General features: G+C 39.3%; 4 protein-coding genes across 10 annotated transcripts; 2 read left to right on the top strand and 2 right to left on the bottom strand.

The window, feature by feature from the left end:
* Positions 1–208: 208 nt before the first annotated feature.
* On the bottom strand, positions 209–4,002 carry casr (calcium-sensing receptor). 2 transcript variants are annotated; one of them, XM_077740426.1, is made up of 6 exons: positions 3,818–4,002; positions 3,366–3,672; positions 2,144–2,983; positions 1,838–2,065; positions 1,618–1,741; positions 209–1,547 (listed from the first exon to the last, which is right to left on the bottom strand). In XM_077740426.1, the coding sequence occupies exons 1-6, from the start codon at positions 4,000–4,002 to the stop codon at positions 412–414; spliced, it is 2,820 nt and encodes a 939-aa protein (XP_077596552.1). In that variant the 3' UTR covers positions 209–411. The 2 variants fall into 2 exon arrangements, with proteins under 2 accessions (XP_077596552.1, XP_077596553.1); XM_077740427.1 differs by having other exon boundaries at positions 1,618–1,786; positions 3,818–3,939.
* On the top strand, positions 2,189–10,522 carry LOC144212494 (cationic amino acid transporter 2). The gene is made up of 13 exons (XM_077740429.1): positions 2,189–2,281; positions 5,930–6,056; positions 6,934–7,315; positions 7,481–7,636; positions 7,722–7,878; positions 8,032–8,165; positions 8,239–8,461; positions 8,554–8,690; positions 8,793–8,895; positions 9,296–9,420; positions 9,518–9,684; positions 10,119–10,227; positions 10,308–10,522. Exons 3-13 carry the CDS (start codon positions 6,946–6,948, stop codon positions 10,445–10,447), a joined length of 1,821 nt encoding a protein of 606 aa, XP_077596555.1. The 5' UTR covers positions 2,189–2,281; positions 5,930–6,056; positions 6,934–6,945; the 3' UTR covers positions 10,448–10,522.
* A 545-nt stretch (positions 10,523–11,067) lies between these two features.
* Positions 11,068–19,744, top strand: kif20a (kinesin family member 20A). Of its 6 annotated transcripts, none has more exons than XM_077740421.1 (19): positions 11,068–11,287; positions 11,823–11,994; positions 12,112–12,237; positions 12,309–12,428; positions 12,571–12,709; positions 12,805–12,980; positions 13,074–13,176; positions 13,371–13,583; positions 13,705–13,816; positions 13,908–13,982; positions 14,278–14,421; positions 14,535–14,703; positions 14,778–14,927; positions 15,195–15,334; positions 15,425–15,527; positions 15,609–15,810; positions 15,879–15,964; positions 16,041–16,178; positions 18,967–19,744. In XM_077740421.1, the coding sequence occupies exons 2-19, from the start codon at positions 11,827–11,829 to the stop codon at positions 19,330–19,332; spliced, it is 2,730 nt and encodes a 909-aa protein (XP_077596547.1). In that variant the 5' UTR covers positions 11,068–11,287; positions 11,823–11,826; the 3' UTR covers positions 19,333–19,744. The 6 variants fall into 6 exon arrangements, with proteins under 6 accessions (XP_077596547.1, XP_077596548.1, XP_077596546.1 ...); XM_077740422.1 differs by having other exon boundaries at positions 11,804–11,994; XM_077740420.1 differs by lacking the exon at positions 11,068–11,287 and adding an exon at positions 11,599–11,699.
* On the bottom strand, positions 19,627–23,587 carry cdc23 (CDC23 (cell division cycle 23, yeast, homolog)). Its single transcript, XM_077740428.1, has 16 exons — positions 23,429–23,587; positions 23,024–23,096; positions 22,735–22,872; positions 22,615–22,657; positions 22,433–22,538; positions 22,235–22,367; positions 21,979–22,156; positions 21,802–21,899; positions 21,637–21,718; positions 21,150–21,303; positions 20,952–21,071; positions 20,798–20,873; positions 20,676–20,737; positions 20,336–20,414; positions 20,100–20,219; positions 19,627–20,020 (listed from the first exon to the last, which is right to left on the bottom strand). Exons 1-16 carry the CDS (start codon positions 23,533–23,535, stop codon positions 19,862–19,864), a joined length of 1,728 nt encoding a protein of 575 aa, XP_077596554.1. The 5' UTR covers positions 23,536–23,587; the 3' UTR covers positions 19,627–19,861.
* Positions 23,588–23,826: the final 239 nt, after the last annotated feature.

Genomic DNA, 23,826 nt, shown 5'->3' with positions numbered 1-23,826 from the left:
AAAACAAGCACTGTTTTTTTTGTAGAATGTTTTAATACAAAATGCGTGTTAAGCACACAATAGCAAATGAGTTAAAAGCTGAAAATCAGAACCAACAATAAGTAACAATGGATCAGGCAGACTGGCATGTCCTCCCTCACAGTCCTCCAAAAAGAAAAGGTATAGTACTGTATTTTCTTGCATATTAGCCGCTTCTGTGTATAAGCTAATCTTTTCTGTATTTTAAAATAAATGACCATACCGGCCACATTTGTCTTGCGTTATGGCGTTTCGCCTTTGTCACCCTGCAGTTTCATGCATGTCAAGTCTAATTTGTGCACATATAAGCCATACCCTTGATTGGGTCATCTTATTTTTTGTTACAAATATGGCTTATATGCAAGAAAATACGGTAATTTAAAAGATAGGCGATCACATCAGAGAACTTCTTCTTGACTCCTCAAAGCTTAATGACAACATAACTGTCCCGCTGCCAAAACTCACTCTTGGTTTTTGCCTTTCAGATGGTATCTCTCGACGGTCACCATTGGTTTTGAGGCTGACAGAAGACGACGGAGAAGAGCCTGACGAGCCGCCGATGCTACCAGATTTTTTTCTGGATACGGCGCCCTGTTTTAGTGTAGCCTTGGCGGCCACTTTGAAGGCATGGGCTGCCGTGCTGCACCTGACTTCTTCTATGGTGTTCCTGGAGGATTTGAAGAGGATGATGTACATTTTGTTGAAGAAAATGCAGGCCAGCATCCCAAAGCTGGATGCCAGAATGGCAATGACCTCAACTGCTGAAACAAACTTTCCATATGTACTGACATAAGCGGGGATGAAAGAGATCCAAACGATGAAGAATATGAGCATGCTAAAAGTAATGAACTTGGCTTCGGTGAAGTTTTCCGGAAGTTTGCGCGATTTAAAGGCAAAGAAGAAACAGATCGCTGCCAGTAGGCACGTGTAACCGATGAGAAAAGCCAGGGCCATTTCTGAGCCTTCGTTGCAGGTGATGAAAATAATCTCATCGATGTCATGGATCATATAACTGGAAGGGGGAGCGTTGTAAAGCCACACAACGCATATCATAACTTGGACAAATGTGAAGAGAAACACCAAAAGGAACTGCAAGTTTAATCCCCACCATTTACGGTGGAAACTGGTTGGAATCTTAGCCTCAAAGACCAGTAGCACTCTATTTGTTTTGACTAGAATACAAGAAATGCAAAGAACAAAACTGACGCCAAAAGCCGGTTGACGCAGACGACACGTCCAATCGTGGGGCTGTCCAATGAAAATGAGTGAGCTGGAGAAACAACAGATCAGCGAAAAGAGCAGTAAGTAAGACAGCTCTCGGTTTGTGGCCTTCACTATGGGCGTGTCACGGAATTTGACAAACACTCCCATTACAAAAGCTGTCAAGACAACCCCAAGTACTGCACATATGGCTAGTGCGATCCCAAATGGTTCAGTCCAGGACAGAAACTCGATTTCCTTCAAAAAGCAAGAGGTGTGGTTCCCACTGGACCAGGAGTTATTGGGACATTTGGAGCAAATGCTGGCATCTGTGTGAAAAAAAATAAGGTCAACATTTTGCAACTCTTCAAGCAATATAAATCACTCATTTGAGCGTACCTTTATGGTTACTGTATTCTCCATCCGAGCATTCGGTGCATTCAAAACAACACGTGGGCATACTGTCTATAATGCCTTTTCTGGTCCCGGGTTCACAATCCTCACTGCAGTTGGAGAATGGCACCTGATAGATTGAAAACAGAAAACAAATTGAACAGTTGTGGAATTTCTATTCAAATAATTGAGACACTTTAGCCCAAATATTGCAGTGGTCGTCTACCTCCAAACTGTATCCATTCCAGAGAATCTTTGTCTTGTCAATAACAAGCTTGGCTCCCCTCTTAGCATGCATATTATAATATCCAATCTCCTCAAACACCACCGAACTATCTTCAGCAGATCTGTGCCAGTTGATTATGGTGTAGTTTGCAGCCAAGTCAAATTCATCTAAATGAATCTTCCCTCCTCCATTTTTGGCATATCTCAGATGTCTGAGTTGCTTTAGTACCTGAGGAGCAAAAAGCACCAGTTTGGGTTGTAATTGAATATATCTATTTTGTCTGTTGAATAAGTCAGAATGTTTTACCTGCCATGCTTCTATTTTCTTTATATCTGCACAGGAGTTGTTGGCAAAAATCCCATGTCCAGGTGTACAGGTCAAGATGTTCTGCAAGGCCTGTGCAATGGAGTAAACCCCGATGTATACGTTGTACGAGATACGAAGGTGGGTGTAGTCTAGGTATGGTGTCTCCACGCTGGTGATGTCTTCCTCTCCAGTACACAAAGGCCTAAAACTTGTACTATCGTTATCACTTTCTTGGAGTCTTGGGCTGTCTTTTAGATAACAGTTGAAGGTTTCCTCCCAAAACTCTCTGGCAAAGTCATTCTGATTATCTTTCTTTGGTTGGACATGCTGCAGAAACTCTTTAAATTTGGGTATCTGCCCCGCCTTTAAGGCAAAACCAATCGTACCCGCTACCACATCCAGATATTCGGGTTTAGCAATGAGGGATGAGCTTGCCCAAGCTTCACTTGCGATCCAAGTGCGATCTGTGATGTTTCTCCGGACCATCTCTTTAATCAGAGGCTCCATATCTGGACCACTGGCGAATCCCACTATAACTTTGGCGCTGGAGTTTTCAATCCTGTCGGCAAGTGCTTGGATTTCGTGGTCCTCCATGTATTGTGAGATGAGTTCGTTGAGATGGATGCAAATATCTCTTTCCTCCATCTCTTTTTCGAATTTCTCTATACCGGGCCGCCCATAGTCATCGTCTGAGGCCACGGCGATGACCCAGTTCCATTTGAAGTAGTCAATTATATCCGCCAATGCCGTAGCCTGGTACTCATCTGAAGGAATTGTTCTCATGAATGACTTGTACTGGTTCTTGTTACTTAGGAGACGACTGGATGAAGCATAGCTTATCTAAAACAAATGAATCAAATCTATTGATATTGTGAAAAAAATGACATATTGGTATCTCCACTTGTCTTTATAATTCAATCAAATAGCTTATTCAAGGACTTTATTCCAAGCTTACTCTTTTTTAAGATTTAGAGAGAAATACCCAGACAAAGCAATCACATTTCGAACTTTAAATAAAAAATGCAAAGGAATATGTTCTGGATTTTTAGCCACTTTTCAGGTTTTTCTGAGTCATAACAAACCTTATAGGGACAATCATAAGATACATTTTTTTGTGAACAAATATAGATGCTAATTTAATGTACCTTCAATATCTTTGTTTCCAAATATGGCCCTTTTAAAAAAAATAAAAAATAAAACTTCACAACACATGCAGACTTACCTGTGGAATATAAAACAGGCCCAATAAGTTTGCCACTGCTGTGGAGACGGCAGATCCAGCCGCTCCAACGACTGCAATAGTGGACGGGATGTGGTCTGTGCAATTGCAAAATTCATCCAAATTCAAGGAGTCTATCTTATTCTGGGCTACAAAACTAAGAGTAGCTTCCAGTGCCTTTGACACAGCATTACACGTGTCAAAGATCCTATAGCCCAATGTGATGTTGGGCAAGAGAGCACTGCTGTTGTTGATCTCCTCGATTGCAAATATCATAGCCTGGAGCCAGCGGAAACCACGGAAGTTAAACCTGTTGGATGAATATACCCATCAAACACTTGTCTTTGTACACTGTAAACATATTGAGAGTCAGTACAAGCACTACATCAGATTCTGATGTGAGTTCTCGTAAATACGTAAGGGTACATGTGTATTGTTGACAGTAGATTGGTCACCTGACACATTGTGTGGACTCGGGCCGTGCTGCCAGGTCTTGGTCTTTGGATGCCACCCCAAAATGAATGGGGAAGAGACCTCCCAGCAAAATATCGCCTGTCATCTGTGCTCGCTGATGGGGCCCATAGGTGGAAAAGACGGCAGTGCGGCTGAGAAGCAGCAGGTAACACATGACAAATCGCATCTTTTCTCCAAGAGGATTTAGTCAGTTTTCAGTCAGGACACTGTAGTTTTATCGTTGCTGGCCAGTCTGCCGACTGTGCTGCTTTGTGACCTTCATGTTCCCACTGGAGAGTACCTGACTTTTTAAGGAAAGAAATGTTAAAGTTGGGGTGGAGACACACTCTAATGAGCCTCCTTCCTGCGGCCTTTTGCTGTGTGGCCAGTCAACCCCGTCATCATGGAGACCAGCCAAAAGCAGTCCGCCCGCGCCTCGCTAATACTACTGGAAAAATGCCGTGGCAGAGACGTGGTAATGAAGTCATGGTCACCACACTCACAAAATCCAGTGACCAGTTGTTGTTTAGTGAGAATGTTTGTATTGCATAGGCAAAGGTTTTGAAAACTGCTCAATTTGAAACGTACAAGGCTTTTCTCACCAGCAGTTAGTGGCATGATCGTCTTAAAAGCAGTATACACTGTACATTATACAGAATGTTATCAATGATTATTCAGCTCAACGTCATCGTCTTAAATTAGATTTTTTTTTTTTTAAATACATCACATGTTACTATAAAACTGAAATAGAAGTAATGTTTAAAAAACTGTCCTTAAAAACAGAGTCCTTAAGCTTCACAAAGGGTCCCTATAAGGAAAGTACTTCATTGACACAATTATACATAGTTGCATTTCTCCTTAATGGGGGGCAAACCCCATAAAGTGTATGTAAAATGCAACACAAACACAGAAAATTAACTATATCAATATGAGGTTATTATAAAAACAGTTTAGTGTGTATTAAACAATGTAGAGGAATCGGTAAAAAAACACCAAAGTGCACTATACTTTGGATACATTGTCTTTTTTCAATAAATGTTAAAACTATAGCAAACCTGAACTTACCTGATAAACTTTTGGTTTTCACTGTAATCAAATTCAGTCAAAGTAGTGCAGTCAGTCAGTCATTTGAAGGTGTTTAACCAAAATATCCTAAGTGCAGAATGAATTCAGTGGACAATTACTTTGTGAGCTCACTTTGCGTTTGAGATGAATGATTAACAGGGAGAAGGTTTGTCCATTTCCTACACCTAATAAAGTCTACTTACCCTCCACTCCTCATCTGCATCCACTACACATTTGAAAAGGATATAATATAAGGAGTAAATAATAATGGATACCATGAAAATACTTTTGTTTTATTTAGAATATTATCATTACCTTTCTACATGTAACTGAGAATCTTTAGATGCATTGGTTGGACCATTAGGTTCCTCAAACAGTGTCCCTTCTGCTCAGATGACTCACACTTCAATTTGTTGCTGCGCAGATGTCTCTGAAGCAATTTTCTTTGAGAATGTTCTCTGCTTGATGGCCAGATAGGACAAAAACTAAAAGAAAAAGTGTGCATATCATCTCCTCATTGCAATAATGTACACAGGATAACCTAAGGTTATTCCACATTTGTGTCATTTCATAACAGATCTTGTGCATTTTCCACCAAGCTTTCAGCTTCAATGACATAATGAGAATCTCTTAAAGAATTTATGGTTTAGTTGGTAAAAAAGTTGGACCAAAAAGCATTTGAACATATTTGGAATGCTGACAGTGATTAAACCAAAGAATAAACTTGCTTAACAAGTTTTCATTTTCTATGGTTTTTATATTCCAATTGCTCTCATTTACATCTTCCTAATCATATGCATTTACCCTCTAGGGATTATGAATGTTTTTTTTTTATACACCAAGAGTAAATTTCCAAAGGCTCTAAACAAAAAGAGCTAATATTTGACAGGCTTTTTTGTAACTAACGACAGCACTGAAACAGAGACACGCCTCTTTTTCACCACTCCCAAAATATTGTACTTTATTAATATTCAGTTAATTTAATAGTTAAATGTTTGATATACTAGTAGCAAATAATTCTGAACTTTTCTCTCGTCTTTTCCCCCCAGAAATGGCACGTATGTCTGAAATGTAACATAATGCATCAAAAATTCACTGCTATGAAGAGTTCACAGTGAAGGGTTTGACATATCCTCACAAGTGAAACACATTGAAAGTTACTCACATCTTGCAAAGGTAAGAGACAATCTTTTCATTAGAGGAATTCAATATGATTTTATGTTTCCACAAATAATAATTTAGAGCCCACTAAGGACTACCAAATAGTTTAATTTAATCTGTAAATTAACATAGAAAGGATACAAAATCAACTGTTAAATGTTGATTTTAAAAAGTAGCAATCATTTTAAAGGTTCTTACTTTTAAAGGGACAACCAGAACCCAAAATCAAGTTTTTTTTTTTATGTAAATTTATTTTATAGGCCATATTCTGGGAAATTTTGAAATACATGCAGCTATTCAGCAAATTATTTTCTGTCTGTGTGCGAACAGATATTTTCATCACAGAACTGTTAAAGTATAACAAAAGTTAACAGACAAATGTTAATTTTTTCAGGATTTGCATCTCCCAAGGCCGATCCATAATTAATGATAATTCAACCCATTGTGCCCAAAATAAGAAATAGATTGGTCCAACAAAATCTGCCTTTTTTTGAATGACATTTTCAGGTTTTTTTTTTATTGATTATCCCATTTCAGAGTTAAAGACCTTCTCTTCAAAAAAAAAAAAAAATGGGCAAGGTCACAGTATCCAACTTTACAGCCTTGAGAAAATGTGCTGTCTCTCAGTAAATTAGAAAGTCTTTAATTATTTATAAGCAGACACTCCACTTTAAACCAGAATGTGTCAAACCATGCATATTGCTTGATCTAAACATTGATCAAAGCCTCCTAATTCATTCCGAATATCATTATGATACGAGAAAGGGGAGCACGCAATAATGTAAAACATTTTGCTCATATTTTATATCACGCCAATATAATCAAGCATCATGTTAGACTGGTTGTTTTGTGTATTTTAAAAATAATGACACTATCAAATCTTATGTTATAGTGTCTCACCAGGATGTCTGGTGCAAAGATTCTGCAATTCCTACAGAGCCTTTCACGCAGAAAACCCCTGGAGCCCGAAGGCGAGGTGTCCAATTTCCGCCGCTGCTTGACCACTCTTGACCTTGTGGCTTTAGGGGTGGGCAGCACATTGGGGGCTGGCGTCTATGTGCTGTCGGGAGAAGTAGCCAGAACTGTAGCCGGCCCCAGTATCATGGTCTCCTTCTTGATTGCCGCCGTAGCTTCAGTTTTTGCAGGATTATGCTATGCTGAATTTGGAGCTCGGGTTCCCAAAACGGGTTCAGCCTACCTCTACAGCTATGTGACAGTGGGAGAGATTTGGGCTTTCATCACAGGCTGGAACCTTCTACTGTCTTATGTTATAGGTAAATACACAAAATAAGCCCTTTATGTTTATCACATGAGAGTTTTTGGAATCATTTTAACATCATATTGACTTGCCCTGTTACTGCCTCACAACTTTTATTGTATTAAAATACGTTTTAACAAGTATAAGATTGGTATATTAGTGCCCTTTTTTTTGTATTCAGGTACTTCAAGTGTCGCCAGAGCGTGGAGTGGAACCTTTGACGACCTCATTGGAAATCTCATTGCCAATTCCCTCGGAAAACAAGCGTCCATGGACATGCCAGGATTAGCTCCCTACCCAGATTTCTTTGCAGCTGGCCTTATTATTCTCTTGGCAGGCATGTTTTTAATCGTGCACAGGACCAGGTATCATAAAACAATATATTTGAATCATACTTTTAACCATGTCTATTTCCTTTCTAGGTATTCTTGCATTTGGTGTTAAAGAATCAGCCATCGTGAACAAAGTTTTTACAGCAATTAATATTGTAGTGTTGCTATTTGTTATCCTCACTGGCTTCATAAAAGGAGATCTCAACAATTGGTATATTGATGAAGAAACTCTCCAAAATTCATACAAGTACGCTATATTTTTTCTCCTATTCTAATATGCTGAGTTGTCATGGAAGCAGCACCCCTTTTTTTAATATCCCTCAAGTCTTCTCTGGATAGTTTGATTTCCTATGTTTAACAATTAGAATGAGATCTAGACTGTCATATTTGTTCACTTCAGAAACATATCATCGCTGAATGAAACCACAGCTTTTGGAACTGGTGGATTTTTCCCATTTGGCTTCGACGGAACACTGGCAGGAGCGGCCACTTGTTTTTATGCATTTGTCGGCTTTGATTGCATTGCTACGACAGGTAAACTACAAGCACTGATAGAATACACTGTAAGACAGTCCCAGACAAATATATCTTTTCCTTTTCCACTTAGGGGAGGAGGTTCAGAATCCTCAGAAATCTATCCCACTGGGAATTGTGGTGTCCCTCTTCATTTGCTTCCTGGCTTATTTTGGTGTATCTGCTGCCTTGACATTAATGATGCCATACTATTTGTTGAGTGTTCACAGCCCATTGCCTGTGGCTTTTACCTACGTGGGCTGGGGCCCTGCAAAATATGTCGTAGCTGTTGGATCCCTCTGTGCACTGTCAACAAGGTAGGAGCACATGGGTCCACTTATATATTTTATGAGTAGATTTCCTTTTTTTAAATTAGTTAATTAAACTTTTTTTAAATGCATGACTTCAGCCTACTGGGATCAATGTTTCCAATGCCTCGAGTGCTTTTTGCCATGGCGAGGGATGGCCTTCTTTTCAGCCCCCTCAGCAAATTAAGTGAGAGACAAAGTCCTGTTATTGCTACTCTGGCTTCAGGTGTTGTCGCAGGTAAAATGCACTATACATTAAGAGGGATGGTATATATTTTTTAAAACTTTACAAATGTGTGACTTCATGTTATGACTTACATTTTGCTCATGAATTCAACAGCCATCATGGCATTGTTATTTGATCTGAAGGCGCTGGTTGACATGATGTCTATTGGGACCCTGTTTGCCTACACTCTTGTTGCAATATGTATTCTCATATTAAGGTAATTTCAGTTTTTGCAAATGTGGAATGTGTAAAATAACGCTATTTAATGCTTTAATCTCATGATCATTGTTCTGATTTAAGAATGCATTTTTCATGGCATATATACATAGTAGACTTTAACTGTAGTCGTGTAATGAGTTGTTTAAATACAGGTTACAATAACAGTCACTGGAAAATTTAGACATAATTTGGACACAACCAATGCCATCATCATCTGATATATTTTTTAGGCTTTGTAGTTTTTCCAAGCCTGAGAAAAATTGCTGATAAGTCTTCGGACACTATGTTTGTTCTACCTTACCTAACTGTGGCTTTTCTGTGGCATTGCATTCAAAATTTGGATAAATTGAACCATGTTAGTTTTATATTTACAGTCTATTGTGTCCTCACCTTTGCAGATATCAAACAGATGTCAATGCTGATAACAAAGAAGAACCATTTACAGTCGGTGGACTATTTTTTCCTCATTCACATTGCACTTTACGGACGTCAAAAAATGTATCTGCTTTGACTGTTTGTATCAGTAAGTGCTCTTAATGGAATATTCTAATCAGATTTTCAATATGCTTTCTGTTATTCGTCATTACTTGGATCTAAAAATATTTGTGGTTATCCCTCAGTCATTTTGGCAACCATTCTGAGTCTCCTCATATCCCAAGCTGCGACCTCCCTGCAGTCTTCAGAATGGTGGAGCATAGTTTGTGTTGTTTTAGTCACAGCGATTCTCAGCCTCACAATCCTCGCCATCTGGAGACAACCGCAGAACATGACCAGAGCTGCTTTTATGGCACGTTACCTTCATTCACTTAACTTCTTACGATTAATGCTCCACTCTATTCAAATTTAACACATAATCCACAATTCTTGTCTCTTGTTTGGACAGACAGTCTTTGATTCTAAAGAAGCATTTTCAGGTGTTTTTAAGGAGATTTTCTGTAGGCCTTTTAGGACTTAAATAATCTACCTCAACCATTGAAATAAATTAGAAATGAGAGTGTAAACCAGGTCTGATTTTGGATGAATAGACAATGTTCACCATCTTTGATGCAGATATAGTGGAGCTCAAAAGGTTGAACTATTGTTTTACATCTTAGTTTTCTCCTTTTTTTAAATGAGCAAGGTTTCCAAACACTTCCCATACATTTCTATAATTTGTTTTCACATCAATGTCCTTTTTACTATAATTTAATCTTTCACTATGTTTCTATTCTACATAAACAGGTTCCTTTTGTGCCAGTGCTCCCAATCCTGAGCACTTTGATCAATATTTATTTAATGGTTCAACTGGGATCAGACACATGGACACGTTATGCTGTGTGGATGGCAATAGGTATACATGTAGAATATAAAATAACATGCTTCAACTAAATGGGTTGACACAAATAACAGATTTCTTTTTCTTATTAACAGGTTTGATCATCTACTTTTCTTATGGTGTTCACCACAGTGTGCAGAAGCAAAGGCTCCAAAATTCAAACAACCAAGTCAATATTAACAGAATGGTCTCGAATGAGGATGATAACATGACTCCTGCACAAGACTTAAATTAAATTTGTTTTTGTTTTTTAATGAAATGACAATCTGATGATCAACAATGGCCAGTATTATTAAAAAATTTTGGAAAAATAAATAAACAACCAAATTCTCATTTCACTGGATGAAAATGTGACATATTGTGACAGGCATATTCAAATGTTCTAGATGAGAAACGTTTATTATCATTGTTATTGTATTAAATATTATAGAATTTGTCCATCTGTATGTTTTTTAAAAATAAATATTTCAATTGCCAAGACAGACTTGATGTGAAAGTGCATTAATATGGTGTGAGAAAGTCACAAATTTGGAGTGTAGGAAAAAGAAAATCCAAAGTGGATCACTTAATCAATTGTCGCAGGCAATTAACGCTTAAGAGTGGTTTCAGGGAAGTTTTGGTCCAACATCCAAAGTCTCATGATTTTATCAGAATTTATCAGGATTATTGCATCATCAAAACAGTGTAAATAATTGGGATGGTGCGCTTCTGAGTAAAGGGAACCAGAACTTTAAACATTGTGACTTGTTTAGGAGGGAATGTTTTTACGTGGCGCATGTTATGAATTTGTAATAGCCAACCAGAACCTTGTGCGCAATTTTGCAGCCAATCACGGAGGAGCATGGAGTGAATTCCTATTCAAATTTCAAGCGGTTCCATGAGCTTTACCGTCCTTGGCGCATTGTTCGAAGTCAGAACGATCGTATAGAATTAAAGTGTTTACTCGAAGCCCATAAAGGCTGTAATTAGTTTTAGCTTTAACTTAAATCCTTAAGTATTTTTCCACTTCATTCGGAATTACTGATTTTGATTGGCGTCAGGAAAACCAACATCGTTGAACTTTTTGCAAACTGAGGTAAGATCAACACAATCGCTCAGCAAGATAGCCTTAAACATCATTCATTGTGCATATGGCATGGCGTTGAATTAAAATTTAAGAATATATATCTCCATGATTGTGATGTAGATGGTATAATGATACTTTGATTTTACGTCGCGATGGACTAACTGAAGAGATCTGTTCTGTTTAACAACCGAAACCAATCCCACTATGAAAGGCTTGCTTTCTATCTTTTGACACATCATCAACTGTTTATTTATGTAGTGATCTAGGTACTGTGAAAAACTCAATTATTAATTATTTCATTGCCATTTATGACGATGGACGTTTGAACTAGGAGGGGTGGCAGTGACCCCTTTTCTTTAATATGAATTGGACGTCTATCACAGTCAATATCAAAGAAACGTGATCATTTTCTGCCAATCATGTCAGTTTAATAGCATGGATTACTAAACGGCATTTAATCAGAAATGTGTTTTAAAATTTATGACGATCACTCAATTGTGCTGATTTTGTTCTTGAATTTTGAAGGTTGTCGACTTTCTGACAGGTCAATGGCGTTTTCTTTGTCCTCGCCGTGTGCATCCCCCTTTGACGAAGGAGAAGAGATGGCTGTTTTTGAGTCTACAGCAGCAGACTTCAGAGGATCAGGAATAACACGTTTGCCCGAACTCTCGGTCATTTCACCAGGAATTGAACCTCGGCCTTCTACCATAGTTCAGGTGCATGTTGTTAGAACAAGTCTCTCACTTCTTAGATTTAAACTCGAATGATCAATGCATAGTTCACCAACCTTTTGAAAAATCCTAAACATTGTAAAAAAAATCTAATCCTTTTAGAAAGTGGCTGGGAATCCTACAGTGATGACTCAAGTTGGTGATGACAAAGGCGATACAGAGAAGGTGAAAGTCTTCCTTCGTATCCGTCCTCTTACCGAGGTGGAAAAAGAGAGAGGCGAAGATCAGGTGCCTTTGTTGTTCGATGCCTTTCCTCTCAATTGTCTGTACTGTCTTTTTAAATTGAGTTTCTCTTGCAGTCATGTGTAAGCATACAAGATGAAGAAACTTTACTGCTCAAAGCTCCCAAGTGCTCGCAAAACATGAAAATGGCAGAGAAGGGCATCTCTCAGAGCTTGCACAAGTTCACATTTTCTAAGGTAGTGTGCTTTTGTGAAATATACATTATGTAGTTTCAATTGAGATGAGTGTTATGTTTGTCTTAAAGAAATATGACATAACTTTACCAGGAAAAGCTGGTGAGAATTAGATTTTGAGCTAAAGTTTTTCTCCCTTGTTAAGATTTGCGGACAAGAGACAACACAGCAAGAATTTTATGACTGCACCATGAGGGAGATGGTCAAAAATGTTCTACAAGGAGAAAATAGACTCCTTTACACTTATGGGGTCACAAATTCTGGGAAGACTTACACCATTCAAGGTGAGATGAAATTACCAGATCTCAGTGACAATGTTAAGTTTGTTGGAATTGAAAACATACAATTTATATATACTTTTTTTCCTCTTTTTTTCCAGGTACTGGCCGTGATGCAGGCCTTCTACCCCGTGCCTTAGTGTCCCTGTTCTCAAAACTGCAAGATCGTCTCTACGGCGCCATGGATCTGAAGCCTGTCTTGTGCCATGATGTCAGACATTTGGAGCCAGCTGAGATCAGAGTGGAGGAAATACGCAGAAACTCTCTCCTCAAAGATGTAAGCAAAATATCTCCAATTAGGAAAAATATCACTAGTTGTTGATTTAAAAAAAAAAAAAAAAAAAAAGCCTAATCCTTCCGTGCATTAAAGGATGAAAACATGAGGTCTTACCGAGCTGGTAACAACACATCAACATGGGACAGCGGTATTGGAGGACTCTCTGCTACCAGTCACATTGCTACACAACTAGAAGGTGAGGAACATTATGACATGAAAACTAAAACATTTGATATGCGGATATGGCACGGGCGGGAGTAATTAGTTTCGGCTTCAGATCTTGAGTTCATGAGATCGTCAAAATGTCAGCGATCCTAAAGTTCTAATGTGGCATTCACCTAACTGTCGTTAACATTCCACCTTCATCTGACAACATTGTGAATTTTGCAGACTGTGACAGTGTATGTCTGGAGCCCAACAGCCTGTCACACAGCAGTGGAGACAACCTAGAGACAGGATTGCAGTTCTCCATCTGGGTATCCTTCTATGAGATCTACAACGAGTTCCTCTATGACTTGCTGGATGCCACGCCCTCCACACAGCCCAGAAAGAGAGTCACGCTTAGACTGAGTGACGATAAGCACGGCAATCCCTACGTAAAAGGTAATGGTCATTTGATTTTTTTCAAATCTATTTTTCAAGATATACAAATCTGCAGAGACAAATGTTTTTTTTAATTGCTGTTCTATGAATAATGTTGTTTATAAACCTTTGCTTGTGTCAGACCTCACGTGGGTCCAAGTGCGCAGTGCAGAGGAAGCATGGAAGATTGCGAGAATCGGACGTCGTAACCAAAGTTTTGCAAGGACACACCTCAATCAAAACTCCAGTCGTAGGTAAGAACATTTTCAATTTACTACGAGCTGTTTCCCATTTCTTTGAATCTTACAAACCTTTTTTTTTTTTTTTTTTTTAAATCCTTTTCAGTCACAGCATTTTTTCCATTCGTGTCCTGCACATCCGCCCTGAAGCTGAAACTGGCCAGAACATGCGCATCAGCGAGTAAATACACTTACTAAAATTATACTTGATTCTCTTTTCCAAATGATTAACCATATTTTTTAGACTATAAGCTAAAACTTAATATTGGATGCTCTAGCCAAACAATATACAATGTGATCGAAAAAATAATATATATATATATATATATATATATATATATATAATATATTAGCAGTAGTAGTTTTTTGATACATATAAGTATGGTAGTCTAAAAAAACATAACAAGCTATTGGTCCGGGTGACAAAAAAATATACGGTCAAACTCAGACATTTAATTGCTTTTGTACATTTGTAGACTAACTGTTTGCGATCTGGCTGGGTCGGAACGCTGCAAAGAGCAACGAAATGTTGAACGGATGAAAGAAGCTAACAACATCAACACCTCCCTCCTTACTTTGGGGCGCTGTATTTCTGCTCTTAGGAACAACCAAACTAGCAAGTAGGTCTTCTACTACAATTTGCATTCACTCGCTACTTTAGACATAAAAAAAAAAGTTGGAAAGTATACATTTCTGGCAAGGCACAGTTCCAACGTTGAAATGACATCCCCAGGTCACGTCTCCCTGAAGTAGTCCCCTTCAGGGACAGCAAGTTGACGCGGGTGCTTCAAGGGTTCTTCTGTGGCCGAGGAATATCCTGCATGGTGGTCAACATCAACACGTGTGCCTCCGTTTATGACGAGACTCTCCAAGCCCTCAAGTTCTCGGCCATTGCTTCCCAAGTAATATTTTACATTAATAGTAACATTAGTACATGCCTATTTCACCAAAGGCATATATATTTTTTTCCTTCTAGCTGGTGCACGCACCCTCCACAAAAACTCGAGTAGCCTACATCCTGTCTCTGCTGCGTGAGCCGGCCACCAGGAATGAAAGCACAGTGTTGGAAGAGGATGCCGATGACAGCGATGTTGAAGATGGCGATATCACCATGTTGAATAAAGAGGTTGGTCATTTGCTAGAGGCAGAAAGACAGAATTTCTTAGAGGGTTGTTAATGAAAATTGGTATCAGTTTAGTAACTGTGGCAATTAGAAAAAAATGGCTATTTTTATTTTGCAATCCTTTAGCAATTTATTCCCATCACAGTTGTCGAGTTTAAGCACAATTTCTATGCAGGAATTTACTGCCGCAGCTTCTTGAAGTTTTCTTTTAGATAGGTGGACATTTAACAATTGTGACTGAGTGTAAGCTTTTTTTTTTTTTTTGGAAAGTCTTTACTACAGGCCATTGACATCCTGGAGCAAGAAGTGAAGCGCCAAAAGGAAGAAAAAGAAATGCTGGAGGCTAACGTGAGGGAGCAAGTCATCTCTGAGATGATGGCAGTTATTACCAAAATGCAAGACGATTTCAGGTGAGCTGATGGCATTCCAGCAAGACCTGTTGGTCCTCAATACATTTTTGTTCAATTAAAAAAAATTAATCAAACCCTTCCTATGTGTAGTGAGACCTTGGAGGTTCAAAAGGCTCTCATTGAAGAACGCTGCGAGGACAAAATAAACAACCTGCAGAAACATTTGAAGCAATACTACATACAAGAACTAAAGGTGAATGTTGTAAACTTAAGATATGAACATCTCTCGCCTCAAGCCATCTGAGGGGGAAATTCATGTATGCCGTAATAATAGGAGCGAGATGAAGAAATTGAAGAACTGGCTGCTGCCCTGAAGAAGAAAATGGCTACTGACGAAGCGTGCGCCAGCTCTGCACCCCACGAAGACCCAGAAGGGCCTCGGCGGTCTCAACGCCTCAGCACTCAGAAAGAACACACTATGCGCTCGGAGATTGACCAGAGATTGAACCGCGCCCAGATGACAAGCAAGACGCAGGGTACGCTTGTGTGAATGAAGACATTTTGTTTTTAAAGAAAATGTCATCCTTTCCGCTCGCTTTTCCAGAGATGTTGCAGATGAAGATCCAGTTGGAGGCGGCAGGCTCAGCTGGTACATACGCTGCCAACCGCAAGTTGGAAGAAGGACAAAGAGTAAAGAGTCGGCCGTCAGCGTCTCGTTGATCCGTGGTCGATCAACACCGTTCATTTTTGTATGTCTCTCCAACAGAATCTGCGTCAATTGCGCTTGGATTTACAGAAGCTCGGCTCGGAACTGCAGTCTGGCGAGCGAGCCTGCTGCCGGAACACGGGAGGCGAGAGGTTGCGGCAGGCTTTGGCTGCAGCAGATGAGACTCTAATCAAACAGGTACTTTTCTGTCGCCTTCATACCTTAAGTCATCATTCGCTACTACAGTCATACTGCATTGCAGAATACGTTTGGTTCAGTTTAATATTTAGTGATGAGAAAATGCACCATGTTGAAAACATTGGTAACTATAGTCACATTTACCTGACTGTCTAAAGCAAGGGTCACTAACTCCGGTCCTCGATGGCACCTATTCAGTCTATTTTCCATGTCGCCCTCTCAAAACTCACCTGAAAACAATGGTCAACTCCTCCGCAATCTCTCCAAAAGCCTGATAAAGATCCTGGATATTTGTATCAGGTGGGTTAGAGACGGGAAATACAAAAAAACAAACTGGATAAGTGCCCTCAAGGACTGCAGTTGGTGATCCTTGGTCTATATAAAGTCAGTCTACACATTTTTAAGTTGATCCGTTTTTGGAATGATATAAGTGGATGTATATTTGAGTAATATTTGTTTTTATTTTTCCTTTCTTTCCCTCTCATTTTCATTAACACTTTCACCTGCACATCCAGCTTTAATATGGATTTATCAAATCAAATAAAGTGTTCCCTCGATACTTCGCACTTCAGCTACCGCGGACTTGGGGCGTCGTAGATTTTTTTCAGGGAAAGAAAAAATTAAAGATATTAAATTAAAATTATAAATTACATCATTTTACAAGATGTGGAAAAAAAGAAATATATATATCCACATATATACACATATACATATATATGGATGTATATAAATATTTATATATATATTCGCGGTTTAGTCACTTGGTGGCGTAGTGGTTAACACACCTGTCTCTTGTTTGGGAGACTTTGGTTCGATTCCCTGTTGTGACACTTTTTGACTTAGTTGTTTCTGTGGACTTCTTCTCAAGACACTCAAATGATTACAAAGAAAAGTCTAGCAAAATTGTAGCCTAGTGGTCAACTCACTTGTCTTTTGTCGGGGAGACCTGGGTTCGAATCCCGGTTGTGACACTTTTTCACTTAGTTGTTTCTATGGACTTCTTGTCAAGACACTTAAATGATTACAAAGGAAACTGTGGTCACTTGGATGGCGCAGAGGTTAGCTCACTGGACTCCCATCCGGGGGACCTGGGTTCGATTCCCGGTTGCGACATTTTTTCACTTAGTTGTTTCTGTGGATTTCTTGGAAAGACACTCAAATCATTACTAAGGAAAGTGTAGTCACTTGGTTGGCACAGAGGTTAGTTCACTGAACTCCCGTCCAGGGGACCTGGGTTCGATTCCCGGTTGGGACACTTTTTCACTTAGTTGTTTCTGTGGACTTCTTCTAAAAATACTCAAATGATTACAAAGAAAAGTGTAGTCACTTGGTTGGCGCAGAGGTTAGATCACTGGACTCCCGTGTGGGAGACCTGGGTTCGATTCTCGCTGCCGTCGTTTGGCTGAAAATACTTGGAAAGAAGAAATGGTCAATGGAATAAGAAGAAGGGAAAAAAAAAAAGAAAAAACTTTTTTATTTATATTAAACACTTAGTCATACTTTTCAGCAAAAGGTTATATTCCGAACTGCCTTCGGCAGTTCGGAAGACAGTTGAAGGACCTGTCTGTGCGAAAGGCGTTCTCGGGTCGGCCTTCGGCCGACCCTCGACCGCTTGCTTGGTCAGTGAACCGCCGACACCGGGAAGCGAACTCACGTTCTCTCGGTGCAAAGGCGAGTGTGCAACCCACTACACCAACTCGTGCCCCACTTATACATGGGTGTTGAAACGTTTTATCCTAGGAAATGGGGTGAAACACTTAGTCATTTTTTGGACAAAATGCTTCATCCACCACTGAATACTTATACACTTAAACACTTATTCAGTTAAACACTTAGGCAATTGTACTTATTGTTTTACCTGAACAATTGTGGGAAAATCTTTGCCTGCACTGGGAATTGAACCCAGGACCACAGATGTGGGAGACTGATGACTTAGCCACTGGGCCACCACCCTGTGAGAGAAATCAGTAGTACTTGTACTGAAATATTTTATTCAAGGAAATGGGGTGAAACACTTAGGCATTTTTTGGACAAAATGCTTCATCCACAACTGAAGACTTATTCAATTAAACACTTAGGCATTAATACTTATTCTTTTACCTGAACAATATTTGGAAAATCTTTGCTGGCACTTGGATTTGAACCCAGGACCACAGATGTGGGAGACTGATGACTTATCCACTGGGCCACCACCCTGTGATAGAAAGCAGTGGTACTTGTAATTTTATCTCATTCATTTACCTGAATACAATTGGGAAAATCTTTGCAAGCACTTGGATTTGAACCCAGGACCAAAGAAGCAGGAGACTGATGACTTACCCACTGGACCACCACTCTTCAAGATTCAACTGTAGTATTTGTTGTTTTGTCTCTTTTCACACCCAGATTATACTTAGTGCTTTACTGTACCTTCAAGTGGGAAAAGTTAGGTCAAATTACAAAGCAGAGACAAAATATTTTACTGGTTTTTTTTTTGTTATAACATGAATTTCACTCTCTCTACCCGTATTCTATATGGTGTACTGTATACGGGGTAAAAAAAATATATATATTTTTTAAATTAAATTCAAATTATTTAAGCATTTTTGAAGGGGAATCCCTACTTTGCGGAAATTCACTTATCGCTGGTGGTCCCAGTCCTCATTAACCGCGATGACCGAGGGAACACTGTATACTTACACGGGGTGATTTAAAAGCTTTCCCGTCCTCACACCTTGGGATGATCACAGCTTCACTGCACTGTGCTCTTGGCTGCATTTAACCCTGTTGATGACTCACTTCCTCTTAGGACCAGATCCTGGTGGAGCTGCAGAACGGCTTGACGCTCGTCAAGGCCGACTTGAGGCGGAAGGCTGAGACTATGGGTCAGGTGCCAACAGGTCAATCTCTTCCCCGCCTTGGCTTCGCCACACCAAGTTCTTGCAAGAAGCGGGAATGCGGCAAAATGGCAGCCAATGACTCTGAAAATAGGGTTCCTCAGAAGAAGCCCTTTTATCATTCTTTGTTCCCTACTTGCACACCGACTCGGAAATACAACACACGCAATGCCGGAGAACCTAACCTCACCCCTTACTCTCGAATCCTGAGGTCACGTCAGCAGTCTCCACCGCCAAGCCCAAGGCTCACCCCTCACACACGACGTGCCAAGTATTGAGTTTGTTAGTCTTTTAGCAGGAGCAGTTTTGGCTAAACCTATGCCTTTTTTTTCCTTCACACTTTTATATATACTGTCATGTTAAAGCAATTTAAAACTTTAAAGGTGGTGCGTTTTTACACAGTAAAATTTGTGATCCGGGTAGTTGTTATTTTTTTGGATTGCTGTGCGCTATACATTTTACATAACAAAGCATCCATCTTAGTATACTGTTTAAGTTTTTTTTTGTATGAGAAAGGTTGCCTACCTCATATTTCAGCTCATTTTTGAAATATGGTCCAAGCATTTTTTATCATATAAAATAACCCTCTGTTTTAAATATAGTTCTGATTCACTCACTGTGCTTGATTGCAGGAACATGTTCAGTATTCATCACAAGGTTTTTGTTATTCCAATAAATGAATGATTGCTAGAAGAACTTGTTTTTTTTTCATATAAAAAATTTTAAGCAAAATCAAGTTAACGTTTTGAACAGGGTTTGATGATATGACTGATCATATTCTGAAACACCAAAGTCATTTGTCAAAGGTCAGGGTGTGAAGGAGATGAGATTGAGTGGCGAGTCTCTCCTGACAGGCGTCGTGTTATTGTTGTTAGAGAGAGGGGCAAAAAGGTCACACGATGGTGTCTCCGCCTGATCTCTCAACTGAGAAATTTGCCTCAATAGAGCTTTCCCTTCTTCTCGTGCCTATAAAAGTATTGAGAGTACCCCCATGAATCGCAGAACATTGGCAGGCTGTTCAAAAAAAAAACATTCTAATACTCACATCGTTAAAGTCACAACAGCGCTGGGCACAGAGGGACGCCTCGTCATAGAGTTTGTTCTTGAAATAATACTGGCCGAGGTATTTGAGGGCTGTACTCACTTCAGTGTGTTCTAACTGTTCCTGTGTTAAAAACAGTAAATGTAAGCCAGGGAGCTCAAGGCGATTCGAAGGGAGAAATATGAACAAATTTCTATCTGCAATAGTGTATGTAAAAATTAAATTTAAAAAGTACTCACTCGGCAGGAGAAAACGTCTTCTGTGTAAAGCATGTAACTCTGGGCAGCGTCGTCATGTTCATTCAGTTGTTCATGAAGCCTTAATGAGACAAAAATTCACATTTAGCCTTTTTCCAATAGCACATGATGCAAATTTTATAAATTTTAAAAGTAGTGGTACGACTGTATAGAAAAAAAAAAAGAAATCAGTTTTAAGATAATGGTACCAATAGAATTTTTATGCTTTATCTGAAATATTTTTTTAGTTCTGAACCATACCAGCTTAATGGATCTTTTTTTAACATTCTATAAAATTGTATTTAATGTCTGGTAATATATATTCTGAAACAATGTTACCTACTTTGCCAGTTTGAGTAATGCCATTTTCTCTACATCTCCAACCGAGTATGCCCTCCAGTAACACTATAAAAAAAAAATCATTAACATGGCATATAGACATACGTTTAAAAAGTCAAATATTACCTTTTTGGCTTCAGCTGTCTGGGACAGCTTCTCATAGTTTTCACCCAGAGCAACCAACATGCGTGAGTCATTTGGCCTGCAAGCAAAATACCAGAATTAGGAGGACTGTATACCCCCCCACCTATTCAAAAATATACCATAGTAAGATACAAACCTGAGTTGATGAGCCTTTCGATAATAGTACAGACAATAGAAGGGCATCTTGAGAATTTCATAAGTTTGCCCTAAGCCGTACCAGGCCCGATAGTCCCGCTTGTTTACTTCAATCGCGTGTCTGACAGCAAAAGAAAAAGCATAATGACACTTTTGCCCAGCGTGATCATTACCATTGTTAAGACAGCCAGGGACTGACCTGTAAGCTTGGATGGCTGCCGACGTGTTCTTTAACTCCATGTACTCGTGGCCCATGAGAGTCCAGGCGCTCAGGCAGCGAGGATTTAGTTTGAGGGCCCGTTGAAAATACAGGGCGGCTTTTTCGTGTTGTGAGCGCAGGCTGTAGTAGTTACCTACAACATTAGTAGATGAATTACCACACTTTGGAGACAAAGGGTTCATATATTATGTCTTATAAAGGTGATTTCCCTAAATGTCTATGACTGCCACATTGTTCCTTTCTGTTTAAATTTGGTTAAATAATGGTCAGGGAGTTATAGTTTTTCACATGGTTAAAATTAAACAGCCTGAATCAGTCCTTAGTGAATTGAATTTAGTCCTTAGTGCCATGGATTCTGTTAGCTAAAGCTTAACTTAAAACAAACTTCACAAAAGAACGGGAGAAAGGAGAAAGACAGACAAAAATTGGGAAAGACTCATGCTGTGATTCTTCGTCCTGTACCTACCAATGACACAGCACGTTTCCACTCTGTACTTGTCAATTTCCACCAACGTGTGAGCCAAATAACTCAACTCTGGTTTCATAATCTGTGGGGAGACATGATACTTTGACCTTGAAATCCACAAAATGTCACATTTTCATTCATTTCAGTCCAAAAAAATGTCCTTACTTTAACATAGAGGAGGTTGGAAAAGGTATCCATGTTGTCAATCCGATAAGGATCTTCTATTCTCAATTTATTGAACAGAGCAACTGCTTGGTCAATATCTGCAAAGACATCATGAATGGGGTTACACCTGAAATTGAAATATCGAACACATCAAATTTAAATTCAATGATACGACACCTCGGATGTTGTGGTAGGCGACAGCCATCTGCGAGATAATATATGTGCTCTTGGTGAAACCGGCGTCCATGAGGTTCTGGTACTTCTGCAGCGCCTCTTTTATCATTTGAAGTTCCGTGTACATGTGGGCCAGGAAGAAGTCCTTCATCCAGCAGTCAGTCAAAGACAGCGACTTCAACTAAAAGAGGAATAGATTGTATTTTTTTGATGATTTGCACTTAAGTGGTACACATTAATTTTAAAGTTATCTTTGAACCATTTCAATGTTGGTGACGAGGTTGCTCAGTTCCAGCCAGGCGCCCCAGTGAAGTGGGAGTGCTTGTATGGCCTCGACAAAAACTTCCACTGCCTCCTTTAGCAGATCAAGCTTTCGAAGCACCACTCCATACCTGCCAATTCACATACGTTATTGTTTCCATATTTTTTGCAGAAAAGGTGCAAGGCTAGTACTTACAGGTATAAGGCAAATCCATCCAGCTCTCCAGCATTGTGCTTTTTACTAAGCTCCACCCTCAATTCCCGTAAAGCTTCATTTCGCACTTGACCCTTCTCTAAAGGACCTAAAATGACAAGTATTTTAACCTAAATCAATCAAAACATGGAAAAAAACCTACTTCTCTACTACTTTATCCTCACCTAGGCTGTCAACTGTTTCATCATCCTTCTTTTTCTCTCCAGACTGCAAACGAAAAATGGATACTCGAATGTGGACAAAGTAGGTAAGTTAAAAAAAAATGTAATTCCAATGAGATTTACCAGGTAACGTGAATACATGTAGAGGAAATAAGCCTTCGGACTGGTGGAACCCTTCAAAAAGTAAGCAGCACGGTCATACTCCTTCAAATCAAAGTAGGATTTCGCCAACGTGAGTGCATCAAGGTCTTGTATGTCCTCCTGTATGGATAGAGATATAAGGATATACGTTTTAGGTCAATTTTTTGGGCATCATTTCATATTTAAACTGGTGAATGGGGAGTAACACACAGAGTATAATAATATAAGATTGCACAGCTTTATTAACTACAGAGAAAGGGGCTGTACAGACCTCTGAAAAGGGACTCGGGAGTGGCAAGGCATCTTTGGGAAGAGGATCCAAAGCAAAGGCCAACTCAGAAGCCCTAAAGATAGAAACGTACCAGTTGTTTACAATTTTGCATCACTCGTTGACTGACACTGAAGGCTATGGACGTCCAATCAATTTGTGCAGGGCAGCAGGCAGCGATCTTCCATCAATGAGTGCAAACGTGCAACTGAATGAAAACTCGCGTCGTACTTTAAAACCAAATTCGATCATTTCCATTATTTCATTAAAGACGATTCCAATGCACTATGTGAATGGCCAAATAACTGCATTACTAATGTTATGATTTTCCACCTAACAAGTAAGCTACTTATTGAGGAATCAGTTCGTTACAGGAAAAAAAAGTCACATGCAAAATGTGCGTCTTACCATTTGGCGCTATGTAAAAGTCCTCTTTCTTTGCATAGCCATGTTACAGACAGTAGTTGCTTTTTTATTTGCACCAGATCCCCAAACTCACAGTGGAGCGCCGCCATGTTTGCATTCGACAAAGAAGCGTCACTATTGGTGGACTTAAAAATTTTTAGTCGCGCACACTCTACGTCACTTCCGTTGTTTCGACTTCGTTTCCTGCTGTCAATTTCATGCACTGCAGAATATTTATGAGCAATGCAGCAAATATGAACTTTATATAATAATTATTTGTATATTTTTAAGGCTATAATATTAATTACTCTTTGTCTTCATGCGTTTGTCTATCAATTTAATATATATAAATAAATGTTATTCATTTAAAGAGCAAACATTGTATTGTGCATATATTTTTT

This window comes from Stigmatopora nigra, chromosome 19 (genome assembly GCF_051989575.1).
Source record: "Stigmatopora nigra isolate UIUO_SnigA chromosome 19, RoL_Snig_1.1, whole genome shotgun sequence".
Taxonomy (NCBI): Eukaryota; Metazoa; Chordata; class Actinopteri; order Syngnathiformes; family Syngnathidae; genus Stigmatopora; species Stigmatopora nigra.
The sequence above is the reverse complement of the archived record's forward strand: the minus strand, read 5'-3'. Positions and strand labels throughout refer to the sequence as shown.

Coding starts and splice junctions, on each gene's coding strand:
- cdc23 (XM_077740428.1), bottom strand. CDS start 23,535: ATGGCGGCGCTCCACTGTGAGTTTGGGGATCTGGTGCAAATAAAAAAG. Junction 22,368..22,432: donor GATGGATTTGCCTTATACCT/GTAAGTACTAGC, acceptor GTGAATTGGCAG/GTATGGAGTGGTGCTTCGAA. Junction 21,072..21,149: donor GCAGCCATCCAAGCTTACAG/GTCAGTCCCTGG, acceptor TTTTGCTGTCAG/ACACGCGATTGAAGTAAACA.
- casr (XM_077740426.1), bottom strand. CDS start 4,002: ATGCGATTTGTCATGTGTTACCTGCTGCTTCTCAGCCGCACTGCCGTC. Junction 2,984..3,365: donor GCCTGTTTTATATTCCACAG/GTAAGTCTGCAT, acceptor CATTTGTTTTAG/ATAAGCTATGCTTCATCCAG. Junction 1,742..1,837: donor GGAATGGATACAGTTTGGAG/GTAGACGACCAC, acceptor TCAATCTATCAG/GTGCCATTCTCCAACTGCAG.
- LOC144212494 (XM_077740429.1), top strand. CDS start 6,946: ATGTCTGGTGCAAAGATTCTGCAATTCCTACAGAGCCTTTCACGCAGA. Junction 8,691..8,792: donor GGCTTCAGGTGTTGTCGCAG/GTAAAATGCACT, acceptor TGAATTCAACAG/CCATCATGGCATTGTTATTT. Junction 10,228..10,307: donor TGCTGTGTGGATGGCAATAG/GTATACATGTAG, acceptor TCTTATTAACAG/GTTTGATCATCTACTTTTCT.
- kif20a (XM_077740419.1), top strand. CDS start 11,743: ATGTGTTTTAAAATTTATGACGATCACTCAATTGTGCTGATTTTGTTC. Junction 13,177..13,370: donor CATTGCTACACAACTAGAAG/GTGAGGAACATT, acceptor TGAATTTTGCAG/ACTGTGACAGTGTATGTCTG. Junction 16,179..18,966: donor ATGAGACTCTAATCAAACAG/GTACTTTTCTGT, acceptor ACTTCCTCTTAG/GACCAGATCCTGGTGGAGCT.